The sequence below is a fragment of the Drosophila serrata genome, unplaced genomic scaffold (assembly GCF_035046125.1).
Source record: "Drosophila serrata isolate PLE 108 unplaced genomic scaffold, ASM3504612v1 contig_165, whole genome shotgun sequence".
In the NCBI taxonomy this organism is placed as follows: Eukaryota; Metazoa; Arthropoda; class Insecta; order Diptera; family Drosophilidae; genus Drosophila; species Drosophila serrata.
The window spans coordinates 2,581,566-2,608,934 of NW_028257063.1; the positions used below are offsets into that span (position 1 = coordinate 2,581,566).

The 27,369-nt window shown below is 38.2% G+C and overlaps 3 protein-coding genes and 1 non-coding gene across 6 annotated transcripts in view; 1 reads left to right on the forward strand and 3 right to left on the reverse strand.

Moving 5' to 3' along the window:
* Positions 1-287: 287 nt before the first annotated feature.
* pcs (SH3 domain-binding protein parcas) lies at positions 288-13,987 on the forward strand. Its single transcript, XM_020944778.2, has 4 exons — positions 288-854; positions 11,857-11,919; positions 11,979-12,156; positions 12,218-13,987. The coding sequence occupies exons 1-4, from the start codon at positions 816-818 to the stop codon at positions 13,357-13,359; spliced, it is 1,422 nt and encodes a 473-aa protein (XP_020800437.1). The 5' UTR covers positions 288-815; the 3' UTR covers positions 13,360-13,987.
* On the reverse strand, positions 5,103-5,184 carry TRNAL-AAG (transfer RNA leucine (anticodon AAG)). Its single transcript has one exon. It is a non-coding gene; the product is annotated as a tRNA-Leu (tRNA).
* The window catches only part of LOC110177834 (SAM50-like protein CG7639), a 114,635-nt gene continuing 97,197 nt past the window's right edge, over positions 9,932-27,369 (reverse strand). For 2 of the 3 annotated variants that reach the window (XM_086827044.1, XM_020944781.2), the window contains exons 3-6: positions 11,231-11,749; positions 11,058-11,169; positions 10,438-10,996; positions 9,932-10,378 (exon numbers count right to left, since the gene is read on the reverse strand). In XM_086827044.1, the coding sequence (XP_086683170.1) occupies positions 10,227-10,378; positions 10,438-10,996; positions 11,058-11,169; positions 11,231-11,712 (1,305 nt within the window). In that variant the 5' untranslated portion in view covers positions 11,713-11,749 and the 3' untranslated portion in view covers positions 9,932-10,226. Of the gene's footprint in view, positions 10,379-10,437; positions 10,997-11,057; positions 11,170-11,230; positions 11,750-14,327; positions 14,527-27,369 lie in introns of those variants that run through there. The other variant, XM_020944779.2, reaches the window with a different exon arrangement.
* Positions 14,979-16,189, reverse strand: LOC110177835 (uncharacterized). Its single transcript, XM_020944782.2, has 2 exons — positions 15,845-16,189; positions 14,979-15,784 (listed from the first exon to the last, which is right to left on the reverse strand). Exons 1-2 carry the CDS (start codon positions 16,082-16,084, stop codon positions 15,056-15,058), a joined length of 969 nt encoding a protein of 322 aa, XP_020800441.2. The 5' UTR covers positions 16,085-16,189; the 3' UTR covers positions 14,979-15,055.

The window sequence follows — 27,369 nt, forward strand, 5'->3', positions numbered from 1 at the left end:
AGTAGTATAGATTTCCCAACTTTTCATACATGGTGTCAAATTCCCAATTGGAATGTTAAATTAAACTTTTTAGCTAATGTCAAAATTTTCTGTATCTTTCTAGGTTGGACTAGCTTTTTCGTGCCCGAAGGATTGGCAACACTGTAGCCCTGACTATTTAACAGAAAAGTGCTGGTGAACTGAAAATCGTTAACAGAAAAGTGCTGGTGAGTTTAACATACTGTAAGTTTAACATACTGTAAGTGACGGCACAGAAACATCGATGTTCGAAAAACCATCGATGATTTATTCGAAAAACATCGATGCACCGACTCATCGATGTTTTCATCCATGTTATCTCCTCTCTTCATCGCGGTCGGACGCGTCTTTATTTTTTAGGATAGTTTAGCAGTTTTAAGCGAAATTAAACAAATTGGATTCAGCGGCAGAAGTGAAAAAGATGTAACGCGCGTTTACTGATGCCTTTTTTCTCAATCCCAATCGCCGCGTGTTCTTTGCACACACACGACTTCATTGTGAAACATAAAACGTAAAACGCAAAAGAAACGAGAGAAAAGGAACCGTTTAACAAATTGCTGGTTTACAACAAACACACAAATTTACATAATATTGAAGAAAATACAACTAAATTGATGCACACACAGGCACATTTGCTGGAAAATTGACGCGACGCGGAGCCTCTCTATGTGTGTGTGTGTGCAAACAACAAGATTAAATTGAACGAAATGCAAGTGGTTTTCAATTAAAAAGCGGGCGACAGAAAAGTGAAAATTAGCGCAGTTTTGCATATTTGTGATTGGTGAAAATCAGCGAAAATGTCGAGTACAGAAGACGAGCTGGACCCGCAAATTCAGGTGAGTGTGTGTGTGCAAATATTTGGCAAAGCGCCTGCCTCCCGTATCTTTCGCTCTCTTTCTCTCCACCGTACCTGGCCGTGCCAAGTGATTTTACTGTTACATAGAAAACAAACGACAATGGCAAATATTCAACTGCTGCCTTGGCACGTTGCTTTGTTTTTGATCTGTTTTTGTCAGTTCTCTCTCACTCTTTTGTTCTCCCCCCGCCCGCTTTCGTTGCATTTTTCGGTTTTAATTGGGGGAAATAGAGGAGGAAACCTGCTGTTTTTGCATTCCACTTTGTTACACATTTATTGCATGAACCTTTTTCACGCTTTGTTGGCGCTCCAAAAAAAACAAAAAAAAAAAACAATACATTCAAAATCAATTTACTCAGCCTTTAAAGCAAATTGCTAGTTTCCTTTTCCAACGAAGACCGTTCCTATATTGCGGAATGGAAACAAAGGGCATGGGAAGAGGATGAAGGAGAAGCAGCATCACAAAGAGTAAGAGTGTCAAGTGACTGTTTCTTCTGCTTTATTATATCCCACGCACTCGGGAATTATTTGGGAATTTTCGCCTCTACATGGAAGTGAACTCTCGGTACCTAAATTATATTCAAGTGCAGCTTGGTTATTGCTCTTTATCTTTCCTTTGCGCCTTCTCCTCTCCTCGTTGCTTTTCGGGTGAAGAAGAGGTATGCATACAAATTTAATAAATGGAAATACCAAAGCGCACACGCAACCTATACACGCCTTTGTATTTGTTTTTATTTGGCATTTATTTTTATACCCTTGCAGGGTATTATAATTTCAGTCAGAAGTTTGCAACGCAGTGAAGGAGGCACCTCCGACTATATAAAGTATATATATTCTTGATCAGGATCAACAGCCGAGTCGATCTAGCCATGTCCGTCTGTCCGTCTGTCCGTCTGTCCGTCTGTCCGTCTGTCCGTCTGTCCTTCTGTCCGTCTGTCCGTCTGTCCGTTTCTACGCAAACTAGTCTCTCAGTTTTGAAGCTATCTGAATGAAACTTTGTAGTTAGCCTTCTATATACTCTCACTCGTATATATGTCGGAACGGGCCGGATCGGACGACTATATCATATAGCTGCCATAGGAATGATCGAAAAATTTTTTTTAAAAAAATTTTAACTTTTTCAGTTTTCAATAGAATTGAATCAAATTTGAGATATAGCCATTTTCCTATACTCTACAATTTTGCATAAAATTTTATGAAAATCGGACTACTATATCATATAGCTCCCATAGAAACGATCGAGAAATTAATACAATTAAATTTATAACTTTTTTAGTTTTCAGCTGAATTTCATCAAATTTAAGGTATAGCCATTTTATATTAGTCTTAAATTTTGTGTCAAATTTCATAAAAATCGGACGACTATATCATATAGGTGCCATACAAACTATCGTTTGATGTAGAGGAAAAATGCAAATCTGCGAATGTAAAACTGAAAATATAATATGTATAGGTGAATGAAATGAAAGCAGGTATTACTTCATTGTTTTTTAACACAAATAAATATAATTTATATTGTTGAGATTCCAAGTCATAGAAGTTATATCTGCAAGGGTATATAAACTTCGGCGTGCCGAAGTTAGCTTCCTTTCTTGTTTGTTTTTAATTTTATTTTGTGTCTTTCTTTTCTGTTGTTGTTGCTGCTTGTGTGAGGCAACAATAGTCAGTGTCTTTGCATAAATCAAGATATATTCGCTGCTTATTCAACTACGCAAAACAATCGCGCATCGGCAAGTTGCATTCGCAGGCTTGATGGCCTTAAATGGCAGGGAAAACATATGAACATCTGATGATAGCCGAGGAAAAACACATTTTCCTGGGGGAAACTAGAGACATTTATTCTCATTGAGAGTGTCAGGTTTTTATTTAACCATAAAGAAAATCTAGCCTAAGGGGTATTTTTTCTTATTTCTAAAACGCAATTAAAATGGAGAACTAATAGTTTGAAATTTGATTCAGCTATACACTTTATTGGGACTATAAATTTCATTAAAATATAACAGGAAAATCTTATTAAATGTTAGGATTTTATTATGTTTCAATTTTAAATATCTTTTTTATGCTTACACATTTTTAAATAATTTTTGTTTTCATTTAAAATTACGTTTTATGCGTTGATTGTAATACAAACAACCTTGATTTATTTTCAATGTCATGTATTACTATAAATAATTATTTCATTTTGTTTACTTAATCATTTCTATAATCACTTAGCATCTGTAAATATTTTTACGATCACTGTGAGCTCAGGTATTTCCCATTAAAAAAAAACACCTTTCTCCATCCGGGAACAGAAAGAACAATAAATTCCCTGTGTAAATATCCCCCCGTTTCTACACAAAGAAAAATCTCACCGTAGACCCATCCAATAATATCTATTTTTAAATGCAAATTCCTAGTGGGAGGCATGGTCGCATGCCGAGTAAAGTCATTAACAGCATTTCTAGCCACACACAGGCAATGTGCGCATGTGACTTGATTGAAGCATTTGATAATGTATGAAAATATACATATGTATGGGAATAAAATAGTGTATAGTTAGACGTATAGCCATCGATGGGCACTCTTGAAACGAGATAGATAGAGGCGATCGTTTTCCATAAACAATCATTAGAGTGAGTTCCTTCCATAAACGAAAAATGCCTTTGCTGGAACGAGAACTGTACCGAAAACCGGTCCGGGGAATGAGAATTCCCGCGAAAGCAACAACAACAATATAATACCAAAAACGCAAAATATGTTCGATTTTGCCAGTATTTTTGTACCCATTTCAGGGTATTATACTTTTAGTCAGGAGCTTGTTACGGTGTGAAGGAGTCATTTCCGACCCTAAAAATCATATATATTCTTGATCAGCATTAACAGCCGAATTGATCTAGCTATGTCTGGACAAAATTTAATTTTTTAAAAATGTTGAAAATTATATAAGGGGTTACATCGTTAAAATTTCAAAAAATTGACCAAAATTTTATATTTTTAATTAAGTATGCAGACTTAATACTCTTACAAAAATTAAAATAGCACAGCTTTCCGAATTAAAATTAAAGTCTTTTTGACTGAGTTATGTGTTTTTTTTAATTTGATTTTTCGAAAAAATTTGCAAATTTTTCAAAGAATTAAAAACCCCGATCGATTTCCGATACAATCCTGTAATTCAACTCCAAACTTTAAGGGTGTATAAACTTCGGCTTTCTGACTTAAGTTTCCTTTCTTGTTTTTTGTTTTCTATATATTTGTTGTTGGCTTCTTTCTCAATGTTTTTTATGCTCGACTTCCTCTTCAGACAAGCAAAAGCCGACTTTGTTGTTGTTTACTTCTCGCTTGCCTCCTATTACCAATGATTTATCAATGAGCAGAATGTATTTTTTTCTTCCCATTTTAGCGCGTGCAAAATTTGTTATCTTAAAAGATTTATCAAGTTTCGATGACGACAAACCAAGCGTAGACAAAGAATTGATAAAGCGTTCCGTTGGCCCAAAGTCTATTTGATTTAAATCGTGTGTCTCCACAGATGTTTTATTGTTTCTTTTCTGTATTTGTTTTTCTTATGTTTAAACACGCGTCAGTTGGCTGAAGAATAGTTTTTTGCGTGCTTCAGGTTTTTATCTCTTCTCCTAATAAACTTTCTAAAGCCAAGCGAATGCATAATTAAGCGGCAATTATCGATTATACGTTAATTGCCTTTTTCAGAGAAGCTAAGGTAGCTTTTGGTGTAGAAAATTAGTAAAACAACTTATAAATAAATTGTTTGCCTTGCCCCATTTGATAATGATAATTAGATTAACAGGGGAAACTTTCTGCAAGCCTTGACTTTGATAAAGAATTCTAAAAAAATGACTAATGACAATTGACTTATTATTGGGTGCTCCGTTACGTAAGCAAGGTGAGAGAATTAGAGAACTCCAGTAGAAGGCGTCGTCTATGAATCAGAAAATCGTGTACGATAAGTGAGTCATCTTTTGATTGAAATATTATATTATATAGTATATCAGGTGTACCCCGTGATATGCTTTATCTTATTCAAGCTTGGGTAAGCAGTATAAAGTTCATAGTTTGTTTCTCAAGATATTTGTTTATTTAAGCATATAATAAAATGTAATATAAAGCTTATGAGGTATAGGTTTTTATTACTCAAATATTTGTCATTGAAATTCCACTTATTTTATTATGAAATTTATATAAAAAAAAAAATAAAGTAAAATTATAAAAAAAAGTTAATCTCTTTCTGTGGCAGCGGTGGGATTCGAACCCACGCCTCCGAGGAGACTGGTGCCTTAAACCAGCGCCTTAGACCGCTCGGCCACGCTACCCACGTCGAGCCATCCATCCAGAAGTGCTACTCAGTCATTTACTACATATTCCCCATTTTATTTTATTCATAGCAATGAAAGTGAAATCAACAACTGTAGGAGGAAGCTTATTAAAATACAAAAATATGGTATATCATTGAGAGAAATTAAAAAAGCAGCTGGCTCCCTCTATCCGAGGGTTATTTACTCAGTTTTCGTAACCTTTTGTTGGGTGCAATCCCCCTAGGGGACACACCGCCACCATCATTATAATGATCATCATCATCATTATCACTATTATCATCAATGAGGCATAACCACGACTGCTACTTTCGTTGAAGCTGTTACAGCACATCATTTTCCAAGCATTTTCAGCTTTAATGAATTAAGTTTGGCTTTGGCTTTGGCTTTGTGTGAATTGTTAATGACATTCAATGTACACAGCTTGAACTAGGCACTACAGTTCAGTGAGCGGTCATTTCCTGCTTTATCAAACCAATTGTGATGGCGATTTAAAGAGGCAATCTAATCAGTCATGAACTTGCTTAATTTCGATCGTTTATTTACTGACTTATACTCTATATAAAAAGTTAGTAGAGCAGCTAAAAGTCCGCTTGCACTTAAATTAATAAAATAAAGCAGATAAAGGTCACAGCGAGAAAGTTTCTTTGGCACAAGCAATTGAAAATAATTTATATAAAGTGGGACACACACACACACTTCTTGAGAGTCTTCTGCAGAGAAGTAGTGACTTTCTGCTCTTGCTCTCCATTCCATTCATTTATCATTGCAAAGTTTTCCAAGTTGACATAACTCCGAGGGGAGTAATTAAAAATATGAAAAACTTTATGCGGTCAATTGCAAGCGTCAAGCTACGTTGGACTTGGCTTATTTATTTTCGGGTCGCCTGACATTCGTTCACGCATCGCATAGCTGCTTTTTCTCTCGTTTATATAACAATCTGTTTTGACCTCACCCAGTGGCGACTTTCTTTCAGGAGAAAATACTGTGCGTACTACTTTGGCCAAGAGAAGAAAACTCTCAACCTCTGCGACAGTTTTTCCTTGTTACTTTGTAACTGCCGCATTATATTCCGCCCCGATGACGTACATTTCCGCTCGAGTTGAATGTCCTACAAGTTCCTGCGGCTTCCTCTTCAGCTCTCCTTGTTTTGTTATTTTTGTTGCGCAACTCAAATCGCAAATCGATGTAAATTTCATGTAGGTTTCCATTACACTATTGGCATTTTGGCCAAACTGTAGGGTGGTTCTTGTTTGGTGGCAGCACAGAGCGGGGAGAAAGCTGTCACCAGCAGATGTATGTAGGTCAGGTCAGGCCCAGTTGGTGGGCATCACGCCTCACCGGCGAAAAATAAGGCAGCTGGGCTGGTCTGGCGTCATTGCGGAACTGGAAAACAATTAAGCGGAACAGGGATAAGGGACACTCTTCAAAAAGGGGAGAGTGTGTCTGGGATGTATAAGCTAATAAACTAATCATAAAAGATGTATCAAGGGGTTAAAGCCATGGCTGACATTCTGGGGTGGAAAATGAATAAGTAATGGGGGAATTCTTATAACCAAAGGTATTGCTTGGTACCTTAAACACTTCTCTAATTGTTTTTGATTGGAATAAAAATAAATAAAACATAAGGGAGTATGAAAAAGTCTGGGTTTTTATTTGAATAAATTAGGAATTTAAATTGAAACTTGAAACCTACCTTTGATTTGGTTTTGTATATGTTAGAAGGATAAAACTCTCTATGATCTCCTTATTATTGATCCTTGAAAATATGCTCTAAGCATCTTATATTTTCTAGAATTATTATTTTTCCAAGTTAAGTATGGTACTTTCTGTATGATATTCCTTTATATATACCCTGATATACCCTGACATAACTCAATTACCCTTAAAAATATCTGCTGCCTAGATGTCTATTTCAACATTCCCCAGAGACTGACGTGTCGCTAGCCAAGTAGTCGTCATTCCCGATTTAATATCATAACATATATCCTTTTTGTTGGGCGTTGGCGTCCTCTTGTCTGAAGATTTGTTTAGGATCCTAACGAGCCGCACTCACGTCATCTTTTCTAGGTTTATTTTGTTGCCAACAGAGACTTGCCTGTAACCTTTCGCATTTGATTGGCTTATTCATAGTCTGTGACTCAAGTTGAGCTTTAGCTGTGCCCTTTGCCGGAAGGCGAAACTCTGACGAATGCAAAACAAAAGCGAAGCAAACCATCGCGTGTTATGGCAACGTTTTATATATTTTTGGGGCCTCGTTCCATTTGGTTTTGACCCTGTTGTAAGCTTTAAATTTAATGTGTGTAAAATCAATAATTGTAGAGGAGTTCCCCGCGTGTGCGGACTGAGAAATGTAGATTAAGTTCTTTGGAAATATTTACACAGTTTACCCCTCTTTTTTTCTGGGGTTTGGAAACGTTGCGAAAATATTTATACAATTTGCATCGTCATTTCAACATTTAATTAATCCACGAAAAAAACGCTCATTTGTTTGCTTGCTGATAATCAAATATTTTTTGCTGCCTTTAAAAAAACACACACAGCTGCCTGGGCGGTAAACATGTTCACCATTTTTTTTGTTGTACAGTATTAACAATTGAATTGCATTGTAATAAAATGTTTTTTCTTTATGGCATATTTACTCATTTGATTGTGCGTCATTGGATCGAAGAGGTAGCTTGGCCTAGGTCTAGGGCCTTAATTGCTTTTAGGCAATTTTTTCCCTTTAAAAACTCATTCAATTGCCTGGAAAATGTTGGGGAAAAAGTAAAGGGCTTCGAGTAAACGAACTTTTTGTTAGTTTGTTAGTTGCAAAACGATCGAAACAAGTTGCAGCCCCTCGTTCCTTTTGCCTGGCGAAAAATTCCAGGAAAGTTCAAGTGTTGAAATGTGTTCATCTGCAGCGGATGCTCGCAAACTGGTTTTGGTTTTGTTTACACAAAAAACCAGTTTCTGTAGGAGGCTTCGCTCGCACTTGGCTTTGTCTGGGCTCTTAAATCAATCTCGATTACAGAGGCAACTCGAGCGTGCCCTTACCAAAACGCTCCCACTTCTTCTTTGGTTTATGTTGTTAGCTCGTATGTCCGGGATGTGGAGAAATGCTCAGAGCGGACACGATAAAAATCAAACTGGGACAGGCCTTAATAAAAGCCGCCGTAAAAAAGGGGCAGACATAACAAAACAAAACGAAAAAATTATAATTAAAACCTGTTTTTTATTTCGACCACAAAATGCCGTGGGTCCCGAACTGAAAATTCCAAATCAAAAAAAGCCCAAAATGAAAAACTGTAACCGCCTGCAGTTCAGCGATCCATGAACACAAGTCCACCGACGGTTGTCCCCTGTAAAAATGCACATGTTAATGGGCAAAATAAACAAACCTCAGACTTGGGAAGACCTTTTGCTCAATTTTTAAATAATTTACAAACACAAAATAGGAAAAAAATCTTTGGGAAGCCGTTTTTTAAATAGCTTGCATTTTGCAGTAAAATTGTACGATCGAATCAGAAATTTATCATAGCTAAGCTTGAAATATTCGCATTTTTTGAATAAAAATTTATGGATCTTTTTATTATTTTATTATTATTTTCACAAAAATCAAAGCCAAAAATGCATTAAATTCAATTCGGAAAGCTGTCCTGTGTTAGTTTCTATTAGGGTAACAAACCTACATACTCAGTTAGACACTTTAAGCAACCTTGTGGCTAAAATTATAATCCCTTCTTTGTGCCAATATTTATCCATATTTTTATACCAACATTTTTGGTACCAATCAATGTTTAAAAACTTCATAACAAAGCCAAAACAGCACTTAATTCGAATCGGAAAGCAGTCCTGTGTTAGTTTTTAATAGGATAATAAACGTGCATACTCAGTTTAACATTTTAGAAAATTCAATTTTTTGCCAATTTTTGACAATTTTAATGATGTAACCCCTTATGAAAATTTGAAATTTTGGCAAATTGTGAAAAAAAATAGATTTTGTTCGGACATAGCTAGATCGATTCAGCTGTTAATGCTGATCAAGAATATATAAAGTTTATAGGGTCGGAAATGACTCCTTCACTATTTTAGAACCTTCGGACTAAAGTTGAAATCCATTCTTTGAGGCAATATTTATCTATATTTTAGCACAATTTTTTCGACCAATTAAAGCTTAAAAAATTCATAACAAAGCCAAAAATGCATTAAATGTAATTCGGAAAGCGGTTTTGTGCTAGTTTTCATTAAGGTAATAAACCTGCATACTCAATTTAACATTTAAAGAAACCTTGGGACTAAAATTACAATCCATTCTTTGGGCCAATATTTATCCATATTTTTATACCACAATTTTTTGTACCAAAGTTTAAAAAACTGATAACTAAGCTAAAAACGAATAATTTTAATTCGGAAAGCTTTCCTATGCTAGTTTTTATTAGGTTGATCAATCTACATACTCAAATTAATTGATTTTAATTACTTCAATCTGCTTTTTATTAAAATTTACATGAAACACCATAATCTTCTCAGGTATGGTTGAAAATATAGATTTATCTATACCGTATGAATTTCGCCTTATTCTGTCTTCATTCGCCTTAAATTAGGGGCTTAAAATATTCGAGAAAATAAATAAATAAAATTAAGGTTATCGGTTGCTTCGAGAAATTTATATTTTCACAATAAATTAAATATTTTTCTATATTAAAAGCTTCCCTAGATCAAAATTTCCCCATCCATTTTGCTGAAGATAGTAATATACTTTCTATTCGTTTAACATTATTGTTGTTTTTAATTTGTGTTGATTAACATTTCGTTTTACGTATGTACACGCCTTAGGAACTACTTAAATGATCGCTGGGACTACGAATAAATTTGCAGAGAAAAATAAAATGCATTGACAATAGAATACGGAACAGAATCTCTAAGCACTCGCGATAGGAGGGGCAGGGCAGCCATTTGTTGTAAATTAGAATTAGTTTGTTGCTGATGGTTGTGACTCTCATGGCTTTTGCTAGGATTAAATCCAGTCATTGGATGTACTCAAGAAACCGAGGTGATTTCTAGACGAACTCGTAGCCAATGCCGAACTGGAAACCATTTGTGATCTTATCCGTGATCTGTCGTTTCACTGGGATGCAATAGTTGAGTTCGATCCGTGCTCTTTCCGCCAATTTAACTGCCAGACCCATGCCAAAGGCACTGCGCATGTTTTCTGTAAAACAAAACATTATTAATGCTAAAATTGAGGGAGTCATGGTAACCTAAACAAACCTGTGCTAAAGCTATTACTGTTGCCCAGGTTGTAGAAGAAATGCATCCTGAAGTGACTGGCCAGGTTCTTGAAGACTCCGGCAAAGGGCAGTGGCGCCCACAGATGAGCGCCCGTCGCCCAGAAGGTCTGTGCGCCAATCGGCGTACCATCGATTACTGGTCCAGCTCCTCCAAATTTAAATCCTCGCAGGGTCAATGGTCCACCGCAGTAGAACAATGAACTAATGGGCAGCTGTGTTGTGTTTTTGGTCTCCTTGAGGACGCCAACACGACCACAAACCTGTGCCACCAAACCAGCAAATAGGGGCACATTCACCTCTCCGTGGGCCGTGCTGCTGGTATAGGCGATATTGCCGCCCAATCCGCAGTATTCGTTGATCGATTTTAGCAGAATTCCACGGGTGGGGAATACATTTCCATCCCGATTGTCATAGACCACGGAGTAGCGGAGCAGCGAGGCCAGCTTGGGTCCACAGTGATCCCGTATGGCGAAGGGCACCGATTTGTTTAGCAGTCCCACTTCCCTGATGGAGTTCTCGTACTGCAGCGAGTGCGTCAACTGAAATGAAGGCGGAATATTGAAGAAGTTTCTCAAGTCAAATGTAGGTTTTAATACGTACATCCACGCCCAGCATAGTGTGTGCCGAAAAGTCCACCAAATAGCCCAGATTTGTGGATTGAAATGAGCTGATGTCGTATCGATCCGTTTGTCTAAACAGGCTGAAGGATACTCTATAAAGAAAAAGAATTATAACCATTAGTAATAGTACAATTTATGAATATTTCTCCTTACTCGGGTCTGTTTTCCATGAAGCGTGTGTGAAAGAAGGGCTTCCAGAACTTCAGTTGCAAATCATTAGCCTTCGTGCTGCTATAGCTGCCCTGCAGTGAGAGGCTCTCGCCGCGTCCAAAAATATTCGGGATGGTCAGCTCCGTTCGCAGGGATCCTTCGTTCTGGCCAATCTCCGTGCCCGCTGAACCCATCATGCGCGAGTACTCATTGCCCTTGAAGGTCACCTCGTAACCCTGCGGGGAGGCATCTGATCCTCGGCTTATATCGATATGCACGCTCACATCCTTGAAGATGCCCAGCTCGTGCAGATACGATTTGGCAGACATGGCCTCCAGCATCAGATCCTGAAAGTTATTGGCCTTGAATAGGGCATCCGCTGCCCTCATTACATAGTCGCTGTGGGTGCGGAGCAGGCCGCTGACATTCACGCGATCCACGCGAGCATATATCTTGCTCAGATCGTACTTGGAGTCCTTGGACATCTTGGAGGTTTCGGTGGGCAGGTGTCGTAAGGAAATACTGCAAAAAAGGGGAATAAAATTAGCATTATAAGACTTTCTTCATAAGGCTTTATTCTCTTATTTATATAATATTATATTAATTATTTTACTTTTATTTCCTTGCAGATTGAACTGGAGAATCTCAATAGTGCAACCGATGAGATTAATAAGCTTGAAATCGAACTGGAGGTAAACCTTATTGCATATTAAATTTATATATTTCTACTAAATATCTGCTACTTTCTTAGGAGGCCAATTCTACCTTTCGAATTCTGCTGAATGAGTCTACGCGTCGCCTGAAGCTTTCATCGAAGAAATTGGGCAGCTGCATAGAAAAGGCTCGACCCTACCACGAAGCCTTGGACAAGGCACGCGAGGCACAAATCGAATGCCAGAAGGCGGCAGTTAAATTCCAGCGGGCAAATGGTGAGTACAGAGAAATTCCCACGATAACCCAGAAGTAAGCCCTATTCTTCCCTACCCCTAGAAATCCATGCTGCGGCCAAGGAAACGGTGGCGCTGGCCGAACAACGTTTCATGTCCAACTCGCACGAATGGCAGTTCGACAATGCCTGGCAGGAGATGCTTAACCATGCCACCCAAAAGGTGATGGATGCCGAAACCCAGAAGGCTGACTGCCATGCGGAACACCAGCGACGCACCCGGCTCTTCCACACCGCCGAGCAGAAGGTGCAGCAGCTGGAGGATCGCTATCGGCGTAGCATAAACAAATCGCGTCCATATTTCGAGGAGAAACAGGTCTGCCAGGATCAGCTGCAGACGCAAAAGAATCGCATACAGGAGCTGCAACAGCAGGTGGCCGGTGCCAAGAGCACCTACTCAACGGCTTTGCGTAATCTGGAGCGGATCAGCGAGGATATACACCGACAGAGGGGGGATTTTCCCACTCCGCCGGGACCCCGCGAGCCGGGTGTCGGCGCCGAGCTAAATTCCCCGACTTCCAGTGCTTTGCCCTCGCTGCCGGACTTTCAGATGGAGCTTGAGAAGTGTGACTATCCCTCCATTGCCGGCAGCCAGATGTCCCTGGGTGCTAAGACGCCACAAACAGCGGCTGAAACAGAGGATGAGGAGGATGCCTGCGACTACGACGAAACGGGAGCAGGAGAACTACGAGGTGTAGTGGATGAGCGTGATTTGGAGGCGCTGCGACAGAAGGTCAAGATACTGGCTGTGCGTCCCATCGAGGGAGGAGATGGTCAGCAGCAGAACGATGTGTGGGAGCATGAACTGAAGGCCACGGTGGATAAACTGGATAACTTGATGATGCGTAAGGAGGCAGCCAAGAGGCAGCAAAGCAACCGCTTGAAGGCCACCGAACAGCGACCCGATTCCCTGGGAGCCGAGGCCCTGAAGCGACACAGCGACGAGGTCCAGGTGAAGGTCACCACCGCCAGCTTGCCAGTCACACCCCACCACCAGCAGATGCATCACCTAGCACCGCCCACGCCCATCAAGAAGCTGCAGCAGCAGCTGGCGCCCTTGCCCTCGGTGAATGTCTCAATGCGGGAGCTGCCCCTGCTGGCCCGGCTATCCAACGAGCTCCTCGATCGCAGCAGTGCTGCGCTGGGAGGAGTACGCAAGACGCTGCGCCGGCGCTCTTTGGAATAGTGAGGAGCTAGGGGCAGAGGAGGTGCCATCCGACAGCAGCCCCATATCATCAGATTTGTTTATATTAAATGAATAGTGAATAACAATTGTAAAACGTTAAATGCCGCATTTAAATGTGCACCAACTCTCAATAAGTCTACACACGATAAACACACACATATATATATATATATTTTCTTATAAATGTTAATTACATTCTAATCTAATATGTCTCTCGTACTTGTTTCTCACTGTTAAATACTTTAACTAAATGTAATGTGAATGTTTTGTGATTTGAGAGAGAGAGAGCAAAAAGAAAATGGATTGATTGTAATGCAAAATGAAAAAAACAATAAGCAGCTTTAAGTTAATGTTTAAACTATTGAAATACCAAGCAGACTCACTAATTTAAATCCCATTGGGCACATGCACTAAATAGTTTAGCCTAAAAATACGCCAGAACTCTGAATAAAGCCCATGTAACGAATTCAATTAGATAATTAAGTGTGAAACTCTCAAAGTAAACATGTAGTGAATGGAATACGAAAAAGGTCTAGAGACCTAATCGGTGCCCAGCAAAATAAGGGAATGAAATAAAAGTATTTGCAAAATGAAGTAATAAAAACTTGCATTCTAATTCTTAATGAAATGTGTGTGTGTTTTCAATTTATAACATAAATTTGTGGTATTTGAAGGCACTTTCACCAAAAGCTAACAAATACAGCTAATTTATACAAAAATATCCAATATTTCGTTGTACTTTTGAGACACTTCAAGTTGGGGAATGCCATGGCTCTTTTCGTAATGCCCTTGCATCGAAATTAGTGCCAGGATGACTATATACACATCATATATTGACGACATTTGCTAAAAACTACCAAATGATGTCATTTCGCCTGCATTTTGAGCAAAAGCGACTCGGACAAACAAAAAATTCCGGCCCCCAAATTATGTAAGGTCCGCTTGGCCAAGTCAATCAGCTGACTTACCTCTAAACTCGTACCGCCTCAGCTAGCTGGGTGGTTGCACACGCGAATTTGGGACTAGTGTTACGAGCAACTACAAAATATAAATACTACGAGCAGCGGTTCGGAAAATATTGCCCGATTTCCTTTTCAAAAACGTGCGACACCAAAAAATCAACAAGCTGCTTCTTCTACCTTCCCAGTGCTGGCGATGAAGATAGCCAGATTTGGCTTTAAAATGGAGAGTACTAATAAATACCAATAAATTCCTAATAAACTTTTGATAAATATAATTTAACATAAAAATAACTTTTAGTTTTCTAATTTTAAGAATAAATAAATCTCTTTTTATATTTTCTCTTATATATATTATAAGAATACAAAATATAAATCCAGCGGGAAAATATCTGAATTTACATCACTTGCGATAATTCGACTTTCGATAAATGACATGACTAATGGTCACACTAATTAAAAATACAAGCAATCTAAAATTTAAAAATGTTTTTGGCAGAAAGGTTTAATGTAAACTTTTCTGAAAACAGCTAGTAAATTTTGATTTGAATATGCCATTATAATAGCTTAAGTTTAAGCTAGAAGGGTGCACACAAAACTATAAAGTTAGCTAAAAAGCAGGTGAAACAGATTTGTTGCCAGGCAAGCATCTGGAAATAATTAAATTTAAGTACTTTATTATATACCTTACATGTAAAGAGAAGCAATTACAACTATCAGCCTACGAACGCTATGAACTACTGTTTGGTTACTTTGGTGCATCGGATGCCCTTGGACTGCAGCTTGCGCATGATGTCCAGGGCCTCCTGGTTTTTGGTTGAACTAGCTTCACCCGGCGGAGTCAGAATGGTATTTCCACGTTTCACCTCCACGCCGCAGGCCCGCAGCTTGTTGAGGATTTTCTGGGTGCCATCCATCGGTATGCTCACCATGGGAAGCTTCGATTCGGATGTCTTTTGGGAAGCCACTGGGGATGTCTTTGGCGGTGACAATGGTGTGTGCTTGGTAGCCAGTCGAGATGTCCGACTGGCAGGTGACTGAGATGCACCCGATGACGCTGCTCCAGTTGGACTCTTTTTCTTGGGGACCACCTGCAAGCGCTTGAGTTCCTCCATGACGGTGGGCACCAGAATAGGTTCCTTCTTTTTCGTTTTCACCATTGGGCCTTGGGTCACCGTTGGGTGGCCGTTGGTGCTGCGCGTCTTTCGCTGCTGCTGGGCAGTCAGGATTGGCCGGCGGGGATTGCTAAGAGTGCGCGGACGCTTCGGTGGCGGCACATCCTCTTCAGGTCCATCCTGCGGCAGCTGCAGCTCAATCTCCACCACATTTTCCTTGGCCAGATCCGATTTGATTCTCACTGGGCTGAGACTCGGCTTCGGATCGGTGTACCAGCGCGGATCCTCTAGCTCAGCCTCCAAGTCGAAGGTGCTAGAAAGCTTCACGCCCTCGATGTCGTAGATGTGGAGCTAGAGTGGCAATAAGCCAAGTTAATGGTGTTCCTGGATGCGTCTCCTAGATATTCTCACCTCCTGCCTGCCACCCACGAGCCTCGTCTCCCGCTTGGCCTCGTCGTAGCTGAGCAGTTCCGATGGCGTTACTATATGCTTCAGGCCGGAGCAGTCGTTCAAGTGCTTCTGGAACGCCTCGAATGTTACGAAGTGGCGGTCGCAGCTGCGGCACAGCATCATCAGGCGCTTCTGGTCATCGTATAGCACATCGCCCAGTCGCACTGTTCGCAGCGACTTTAATTTTCGTGCACCGTTCATTTGTTATAAACAAATTCGCGCCACAAAATGTTAATAAAACGCTATCCGTTTTTGTTTTTGTTTTGCTCGCTTAGTGAGACCAGACAGTGAGCAGGGTTGTCACGGTAATTGCGTCTTATGCACTGCTTGGCGTGTTGGGTTTAGTATTTTATCGACTGCTTTGTTGTGTTAACTGTCAGAGTTTAAACTGCTTGCGTCTTTTTGACAGCGAGCGCGCGTAATTTAAATTATATGTTAACTATTTTATACGGCGATTTAAAGTTAAAGCCATAAGTTAAAACAAAATTAACAATGTGTGTGCTTGCTATTATTTTTAAAATATAATATATTTATCAAAAGTTCTTCAAACTAACCCAATAAATAAATAGAAGTCGATTGTATTTTATTTAAAATACAATTTATACACCAAAATAAAATGTTAAATAATGTTAAGTACCACAAAATTAAAGTTGTATTTCCCAAAAATATCAATAAGAATGCGTCATACCGAAAATTCTTGCATTTTCAGCTGGAAAAACAATTGAAAACCTTCGACATAGCCATTTTAGCGGATATAAAGGTCGCTTTTTGCTGTTGATATTACTGCATAATGCCAGCTTTTTTGCCTGTTGTTTCACCGAATGACTGGATATATTTTCGACAGCTTCTGGCTTTTGTAGCCTTTGATTAACGCCCATGCAATTGAAATTAAATCGCTTGCAAATGATTCGCTTGCCCGCTGATAAAAAAAGAGGCGAGTAGAGAATCAGGAAAATCCCATCGTTTATGCAGCCGATGGCCTTTTCTTTTTTTTTATTAACTGATGTTCCAGAGTGCCAGCCATATGCAACGTACATTTTGTACATTGTCTGATTTTGACTCAAACTCTGATGTCAGTCTACTGGGCGGAAGAGAAAAAACAGAAGAGTAATCGGGGGGGTTACCCTTTAATTTTTTGCGTGTGTCACGATACTTGTATATTATCGCTTTTTGTAATGTTCCAAATAACGAGGCCGTCGTCGGACCATGTGTCGCATAATCACCTGCCTTCTCACCTGCACGGCGAGTATCGCTGGCAGATTCTGACCCACTTTAGTTTTTGTTTTGTTCTTGTATTATTCTTAGGACTTTGGGAACTTTAAAGGGGCATCTCGCTTACGCCAGGAAATTGTATGCATCAAGCAAAGGGGCCTGGACTGGGACTCCAAAAAGTGGGCAACAGCAATTGGATGAAGTTGCCAATGACGATGTTGCTGATGATGCTCCTCCTAGCGTTGCCGTGGCTGTTGCTATTCCTGCATGCAATTAAGCCAGGGACGAGGCACTACTATACTTGCCACTCTGTGCAGTCCCAAAACTGCAAGCTGACCATGCAAATTACGTTGCCCACACGCGCCCTTACAGCCTCGAACCCACACAGACACACACGTTCGCACGCATTCCTGTCGCCTCGTTTGGGTGTTTCAGCATTTCGGCATTTCGGGGCTTCCCCGGCGTTTGAGTGATGCTGCGACCAAGGAGCCACCGGCAACTAGCAACCTGCAACCAGCTATCAGGTCGTGGACTGCCACTGCCAAAAGCTAAGTTAAATGGACTTGCGGTGCACTCGAGCAGCTAGTCCAGGCATAGCTACAGTGGCTACTCTCTATAAATCACACTTTTGATGGGTTTAAAGAGGTGTCGAGAGGTGTGATTTAACGTATGCAATTTATAAAATATGCAGTCATCCCATGTATCCATAAGACAATTATTGAGACAACATGAATTTATAAACTCTTCAAAACCCATAAAACCCACCACAATCCAAGTTCAGGATATGGTTTGGTTTAGCCATTAAGGACTGTACTTCGCATATGCAGATTGAAGTGCCGTCCATGTCAAGGTGGCGTCTGCAGCTTTGGCCAGTAGATTAAATTAAACGTGGCAAAGGCGACGGCGCCAGAGGACGAGACACAGCCACAGCCACAGCCAGAACCAGAGCCGGTGCCGGTGCCGGAGACGGAGATGGAGCCGGAGCTGGTGCTCGGAGCTGGTGCCTAGCACTGGGACTCGTACTTCCATGTGCCAGGCAGGAGGAGCAACTGCAGCCATGCAACGGCAATGGCAACAACATTAAACGTGTTTACACCATGTCCGACCAGTTGATATGCCAACTGGGTCCGACCTCTTCCCCTTCCTGCTCTAGCTCCTGCTGCTCCTCATAGTCGGTGCATACAGATGCGTAGCCAAGCATGAACTGCTCTTGGACAATGAACACATGCCATGGCAGGGCATTTCCACCTAACACCCACCCACCCAGTCAGGCAGGCAGGCAGGCCCCTCGACTATTGTCCTGCTTTTTGTTTACTGTTTTTCGAGGGGTTTCGCAAGCGAGTCAACTGGATACAACACAAAAATAAAATACAAGAAAAAAGGAAAAAAGAAAGGGAAAACCAACAAAGAATCACAATCACTGCATACTTGCAGGTGCCGCTGCTGTCATAATACAATGGAAAAGCTGGCGCTACAATTGCCGCACACACAGTTGTTGTTTTTCCCATAGTTGTGGACTGTGAATTAACTCACTCCCCCGCCCACCCACTCTCACTCTCTCTCGCATGCTTTTCCTTGGGTTTCCTGCAGTGCAGCAGGTATGTATGGTGTCTTGGTGACCACGTTTTCGCACAAAAGTGCTGCATACTTTCAGTTGTCACAGGACACACCTTATGAGCGCGCGTGTGTGTGTGTGTGTGTCGCCATGTGTTAAGTTAAGTAAGTTCGACCAAGTGGCTGTTCCAGCCACCTCCGGTCTCTGTCTCTCGGTACTCGGCACTTGGCCTGTCACTTAGGCTAAGCATCAGGAAAATGCCATTTTTCATCTAAACAACCGCAAGAACATTGATTCCAACATGCTCCGAGCTTGGCTTTTTGGGGGATTATTAGCCTTATCCTCTGGCCTTAGCACATGTGGCTAGAAAATCCCTGGCCAGCTATTAGCAATTCATTAAAATTGCAATCCATACAGCAAACTGGTTTATAATTTACATATTCCACAGATTTAAAGAGATTTCAGGAGAGAGGATTTAAGTTTTAGGAGAATGATTTTCAATTGTATCTTAAAGCTTTAGTTTAGGTTTCAGACTTACTTTGTTGTAGCAAAACTTTATTATAAATTTGTTTTAATTTTGTTTAGGTTTCATGCCACAATTTAAAGGTATAACTTTAACATAAATTCTTAATTATTTTCCCCAAGCTTTTTAATTCATGTTCGAGAAAGTGTCGAGGTAACTTTTCCCTCTGCCAGGTAGATAAACTTTCAACGAGTGGAGGAATTGTTAAACTCTCAACTGGCCAGAGGCAACCTGCAACTTGCAACTGTCTCACCGTCGTCAGTTTAGCCGCAGGAATCAAAGTCCAAATATTACGCTCATTTATTGACGGTCGGCAAACACAGGCGAGAAGTCAAATGAAATTGCTATAAACGATGGACCGACCAACTTTCCATCCCTCCCCCCGAACAACCTTGTCCAGGATCCAGGAGCTCTTTCTCTCTCCTGTTCTATTGACAGACAGCATTCAGTAGTGGCATGTGTTTGTGCAAAAGGACGAAGAGGGTCTAGGGGAAGATATCCTGGACTTCCTGCGGCCTGCGGAGGAGCAGGAGCAGGAGCAGGAGCAGAGGGCTTCGGCTTAGGCAGGAGGTAGTACGGCTGCAACAATTGCAGGAGATCGGCAATTTCCTGCTTGCCTTGCAGGCAACTTGATTACAAAGCACAAAAATCAATAGGAAATGCAGTTAAATATTTTGCAAGCCGAAATAATTGCACATCTGGGCAGGTGAAGGTGAAGGGAATGTGACTGTGACTCTGGAGTCGCACAATAAATGCAGCCAGCTGTCCGAAATTATTTAATTAAAAGCCAAAACTGAAGCTCCGGCTAAAGTTGGCCAAGGAGATGTTACCCAGCTGTAAGCGGAGCAAAAAACTTATGGATCATTGCAAACTTTCATCCGTCTTTTGGATGTATTTTTTTTCCCCCCTTCCAAACTCCTCTGAACTTGGCTGAGAGCTGAGTCTGAGCCGGAGTCTGAATCCTGAGTCTGAGTCCTGAGCCTGAGCTGAGCAGGTGAAAAAGTTTTCCAGGGGAGCAGCAAGCAGCCTTCAACTTGTTAAACAATTTTCGTATATATTTTCGACAAGTTTACGCCGTATACGGCAAGTGTGTGTGAGAGGACACGGCAAGTGCGGGCGGTTAACAATCTTAAGGACCCAGTTCGAGGGGGAGGAAAAGAAGGAATAAGAGTAAAAAAACAGCATCTTCAGCTGGCTTTTGGCTCTGACTTGGCCTGTCTATCTGCGATTCCCGTTTCTGACTGGCAACTTTGCCAGACAATTTTTCTGCCGCTTTGCATGTCAGTGTGCAGTGCCAGTGCAGGCGGCAAGTTTGCAGAGGAGTCACAATCCGACCGTGATCCCCCATCCCGGCCAGAATCCCATCCCTCATCCGATATTCCTTCGCGTTGAGCGCCCCGGCAATATGCAATTGAATTTGCAAGGATCTGGATATCCTTCTTGCCCAGCCAGGTGCTCGGACAACACAGATAACACTACGAAATACCATAAAGTGTGCGCTTAAAGGAGTAACGATATCAATAATAAATAGCCGCTCTAGAAATTCATGCAACAGAAGCCAGAGAGTGCCTGGCTGAAGACAACAAATACAAAAAAAAAAAATGGGAAACATAACAAAAACAGGGAGAATTTGCCTCTGGCCAACTATTAAATTGGCCAGCTTAAACGTAGTCTATATAATAAATTGATGGCTTTAACCAGGCTCCGGGGCTGGGAGGCGGAAATTTAAGAAATTTCAGCCTGGAATTTAAAGCGTTCGTGTTTGGGGCCAGACAAGTGCATAATTTACATATTGTCGGTCTCAGTCGGTGCTCAATGCAAAAGGCAACTTAAAGCGAACAATCAAATAATTCAGATCCTTACTCTCACTGCCTTGTGGCTTTGTCACAAATGTCCTGCAAGCGGTAAAATAGCAAATTTAATTATTTAATGGCTTTTCTTTTGCCAGTTTATTTAATGGCTTAAAAGCCATGACTTTACTGATGTTTTTTGTTTTCTTTAAAAATGTATTTTAAGCTGCAATTTAAATAAATAAATGTTGGCAAAGCAAAAAAGACAGGTTCTTATTATTATTATAATTAAAATGTTTATTTATTCTAAATTTTAAGGATGGTCAGCTGTAGCTCACCATAAGATTTATAACATTTAATACAGTTTATAAAGATAAATGGGCAAAAAATCTATGTTTCGCATAATATATCAAATCAAGAAGAGAACAATTAGTGAAGGAGTCATTTCCGACCCTAAAAACCAGCATTTCCATTTCCGACCCTGATCAGCATTAACAGATGAATCGATCCAGCTTTGTCCGATCAAAATCGATTGGTTGTTCTATTTGGTTGTTCGCAAAATTTGTGGTATAAAAATATAGATAAATATTGGCACAAAGAAGGGATTATAATTTTAGCCACAAGGTTGCTTAAAGTGTTAAACTGAGTATGCAGGTTTGCTACCCTAATAGAAACTAACACAGGACAGCTTTCTGAATTGAATTTAATGCATTTTTGGCTTTGTTATGAATTTTTTAAGCTTTAATTGGTCGAAAAAATTGTGCTAAAATATAGATAAATATTGCCTCAAAGAATGGATTTCAACTTTAGTCCGAAGGTTCTAAAATAGTGAAGGAGTCATTTCCGATCCTATAAACCACATATATTCTTGATCAGCATTAACAGCTGAATCGATCTAGCTATGTCCGAACAAAATATTTTTTTTTTCACAATTTGGCAAAATTTCAAATTTTCATAAGGGGTTACATCATTAAAATTGTCAAAAATTGGCAAAAAATTGAATTTTCTAAAATGTTAAACTGAGTATGCACGTTTATTATCCTATTAAAAACTAACACAGGACTGCTTTCCGATTCGAATTAAGTGCTGTTTTGGCTTTGTTATGAAGTTTTTAAACATTGATTGGTACCAAAAATTTTGGTATAAAAATATGGATAAATATTGGCACAAAGAAGGGATTATAATTTTAGCCACAAGGTTGCTTAAAGTGTTAAACTGAGTATGCAGGTTTGCTACCCTAATAGAAACTAACACAGGACAGCTTTCTGAATTGAATTTAATGCATTTTTGGCTTTGTTATGAATTTTTTAAGCTTTAATTGGTCGAAAAAATTGTGCTAAAATATAGATAAATATTGCCTCAAAGAATGGATTTCAACTTTAGTCCGAAGGTTCTAAAATAGTGAAGGAGTCATTTCCGATCCTATAAACCATATATATTCTTGATCAGCATTAACAGCTGAATCGATCTAGCTATGTCCGAACAAAATATTTTTTTTTTCACAATTTGGCAAAATTTCAAATTTTCATAAGGGGTTACATCATTAAAATTGTCAAAAATTGGCAAAAAATTGAATTTTCTAAAATGTTAAACTGAGTATGCACGTTTATTATCCTATTAAAAACTAACACAGGACTGCTTTCCGATTCGAATTAAGTGCTGTTTTGGCTTTGTTATGAAGTTTTTAAACATTGATTGGTACCAAAAATTTTGGTATAAAAATATGGATAAATATTGGCACAAAGAAGGGATTATAATTTTAGCCACAAGGTTGCTTAAAGTGTTAAACTGAGTATGCAGGTTTGCTACCCTAATAGAAACTAACACAGGACAGCTTTCTGAATTGAATTTAATGCATTTTTGGCTTTGTTATGAATTTTTTAAGCTTTAATTGGTCGAAAAAATTGTGCTAAAATATAGATAAATATTGCCTCAAAGAATGGATTTCAACTTTAGTCCGAAGGTTCTAAAATAGTGAAGGAGTCATTTCCGATCCTATAAACCATATATATTCTTGATCAGCATTAACAGCTGAATCGATCTAGCTATGTCCGAACAAAATATTTTTTTTTTCACAATTTGGCAAAATTTCAAATTTTCATAAGGGGTTACATCATTAAAATTGTCAAAAATTGGCAAAAAATTGAATTTTCTAAAATGTTAAACTGAGTATGCACGTTTATTATCCTATTAAAAACTAACACAGGACTGCTTTCCGATTCGAATTAAGTGCTGTTTTGGCTTTGTTATGAAGTTTTTAAACATTGATTGGTACCAAAAATTTTGGTATAAAAATATGGATAAATATTGGCACAAAGAAGGGATTATAATTTTAGCCACAAGGTTGCTTAAAGTGTTAAACTGAGTATGCAGGTTTGCTACCCTAATAGAAACTAACACAGGACAGCTTTCTGAATTGAATTTAATGCATTTTTGGCTTTGTTATGAATTTTTTAAGCTTTAATCGGTCGAAAAAGTTGTGCTAAAATATAGATAAATATTGCCTCAAAGAATGGATTTCAACTTTAGTCCGAAGGTTCTAAAATAGTGAAGGAGTCATTTCCGATCCTATAAACCACATATATTCTTGATCAGCATTAACAGCTGAATCGATCTGGCTATGTCCGAACAAAATCTATTTTTTTCACAATTTGCCAAAATTTCAAATTTTCATAAGGGGTTACATCATTGAAATTGTCAAAAATTGGCAAAAAATTTAATTTTCTAAAATGTTAAACTGAGTATGCACGTTTATTATCCTATTAAAAACTAACACAGGACTGCTTTCCGATTCGAATTAAGTGCTGTTTTGGCTTTGTTATGAAGTTTTTAAACATTGATTGGTACCAAAAATTTTGGTATAAAAATATGGATAAATATTGGCACAAAGAAGGGATTATAATTTTAGCCACAAGGTTGCTTAAAGTGTTAAACTGAGTATGCAGGTTTGCTACCCTAATAGAAACTAACACAGGACAGCTTTCTGAATTGAATTTAATGCATTTTTGGCTTTGTTATGAATTTTTTAAGCTTTAATCGGTCGAAAAAGTTGTGCTAAAATATAGATAAATATTGCCTCAAAGAATGGATTTCAACTTTAGTCCGAAGGTTCTAAAATAGTGAAAAAGTCATTTCCGATCCTATAAACCATATATATTCTTGATCAGCATTAACAGCTGAATCGATCTAGCTATGTCCGAACAAAATCTATTTTTTTTCACAATTTGCCAAAATTTCAAATTTTCATAAGGGGTTACATCATTAAAATTGTCAAAAATTGGCAAAAAATTGAATTTTCTAAAATGTTAAACTGAGTATGCACGTTTATTATCCTATTAAAAACTAACACAGGACTGCTTTCCGATTCGAATTAAGTGCTGTTTTGGCTTTGTTATGAAGTTTTTAAACATTGATTGGTACCAAAAATTTTGGTATAAAAATATGGATAAATATTGGCACAAAGAAGGGATTATAATTTTAGCCACAAGGTTGCTTAAAGTGTTAAACTGAGTATGCAGGTTTGCTACCCTAATAGAAACTAACACAGGACAGCTTTCTGAATTGAATTTAATGCATTTTTGGCTTTGTTATGAATTTTTTAAGCTTTAATTGGTCGAAAAAATTGTGCTAAAATATAGATAAATATTGCCTCAAAGAATGGATTTCAACTTTAGTCCGAAGGTTCTAAAATAGTGAAGGAGTCATTTCCGATCCTATAAACCATATATATTCTTGATCAGCATTAACAGCTGAATCGATCTAGCTATGTCCGAACAAAATATTTTTTTTTTCACAATTTGGCAAAATTTCAAATTTTCATAAGGGGTTACATCATTAAAATTGTCAAAAATTGGCAAAAAATTGAATTTTCTAAAATGTTAAACTGAGTATGCACGTTTATTATCCTATTAAAAACTAACACAGGACTGCTTTCCGATTCGAATTAAGTGCTGTTTTGGCTTTGTTATGAAGTTTTTAAACATTGATTGGTACCAAAAATTTTGGTATAAAAATATGGATAAATATTGGCACAAAGAAGGGATTATAATTTTAGCCACAAGGTTGCTTAAAGTGTTAAACTGAGTATGCAGGTTTGCTACCCTAATAGAAACTAACACAGGACAGCTTTCTGAATTGAATTTAATGCATTTTTGGCTTTGTTATGAATTTTTTAAGCTTTAATTGGTCGAAAAAATTGTGCTAAAATATAGATAAATATTGCCTCAAAGAATGGATTTCAACTTTAGTCCGAAGGTTCTAAAATAGTGAAGGAGTCATTTCCGATCCTATAAACCATATATATTCTTGATCAACATTAACAGCTGAATCGATCTGGCTATGTCCGAACAAAATCTATTTTTTTCACAATTTGCCAAAATTTCAAATTTTCATAAGGGGTTACATCATTGAAATTGTCAAAAATTGGCAAAAAATTTAATTTTCTAAAATGTTAAACTGAGTATGCACGTTTATTATCCTATTAAAAACTAACACAGGACTGCTTTCCGATTCGAATTAAGTGCTGTTTTGGCTTTGTTATGAAGTTTTTAAACATTGATTGGTACCAAAAATTTTGGTATAAAAATATGGATAAATATTGGCACAAAGAAGGGATTATAATTTTAGCCACAAGGTTGCTTAAAGTGTTAAACTGAGTATGCAGGTTTGCTACCCTAATATAAACTAACACAGGACAGCTTTCTGAATTGAATTTAATGCATTTTTGGCTTTGTTATGAATTTTTAAGCTTTAATTGGTCGAAAAAATTGTGCTAAAATATAGATAAATATTGCCTCAAAGAATGGATTTCAACTTTAGTCCGAAGGTTCTAAAATAGTGAAAAAGTCATTTCCGATCCTATAAACCATATATATTCTTGATCAGCATTAACAGCTGAATCGATCTAGCTATGTCCGAACAAAATCTATTTTTTTTCACAATTTGCCAAAATTTCAAATTTTCATAAGGGGTTACATCATTAAAATTGTCAAAAATTGGCAAAAAATTGAATTTTCTAAAATGTTAAACTGAAAATGCACGTTTATTATCCTATTAAAAACAAACACAGGACTGCTTTCCGATTCGAATTAAGTGCTGTTTTGGCTTTGTTATGAAGTTTTTAAACATTGATTGGTACCAAAAATTTTGGTATAAAAATATGGATAAATATTGGCACAAAGAAGGGATTATAATTTTAGCCACAAGGTTGCTTAAAGTGTTAAACTGAGTATGCAGGTTTGCTACCCTAATAGAAACTAACACAGGACAGCTTTCTGAATTGAATTTAATGCATTTTTGGCTTTGTTATGAATTTTTTAAGCTTTAATTGGTCGAAAAAATTGTGCTAAAATATAGATAAATATTGCCCCAAAGAATGGATTTCAACTTTAGTCCGAAGGTTCTAAAATAGTGAAGGAGTCATTTCCGATCCTATAAACCATATATATTCTTGATCAGCATTAACAGCTGAATCGATCTAGCTATGTCCGAACAAAATATTTTTTTTTTCACAATTTGCCAAAATTTCAAATTTTCATAAGGGGTTACATCATTAAAATTGTCAAAAATTGGCAAAAAATTGAATTTTCTAAAATGTTAAACTGAGTATGCACGTTTATTATCCTATTAAAAACTAACCCAGGACTGCTTTCCGATTCGAATTAAGTGCTGTTTTGGCTTTGTTATGAAGTTTTTAAACATTGATTGGTACCAAAAATTTTGGTATAAAAATATGGATAAATATTGGCACAAAGAAGGGATTATAATTTTAGCCACAAGGTTGCTTAAAGTGTTAAACTGAGTATGCAGGTTTGCTACCCTAATAGAAACTAACACAGGACAGCTTTCTGAATTGAATTTAATGCATTTTTGGCTTTGTTATGAATTTTTTAAGCTTTAATTGGTCGAAAAAATTGTGCTAAAATATAGATAAATATTGCCTCAAAGAATGGATTTCAACTTTAGTCCGAAGGTTCTAAAATAGTGAAGGAGTCATTTCCGATCCTATAAACCATATATATTCTTGATCAACATTAACAGCTGAATCGATCTGGCTATGTCCGAACAAAATCTATTTTTTTCACAATTTGCCAAAATTTCAAATTTTCATAAGGGGTTACATCATTGAAATTGTCAAAAATTGGCAAAAAATTTAATTTTCTAAAATGTTAAACTGAGTATGCACGTTTATTATCCTATTAAAAACTAACACAGGACTGCTTTCCGATTCGAATTAAGTGCTGTTTTGGCTTTGTTATGAAGTTTTTAAACATTGATTGGTACCAAAAATTTTGGTATAAAAATATGGATAAATATTGGCACAAAGAAGGGATTATAATTTTAGCCACAAGGTTGCTTAAAGTGTTAAACTGAGTATGCAGGTTTGCTACCCTAATATAAACTAACA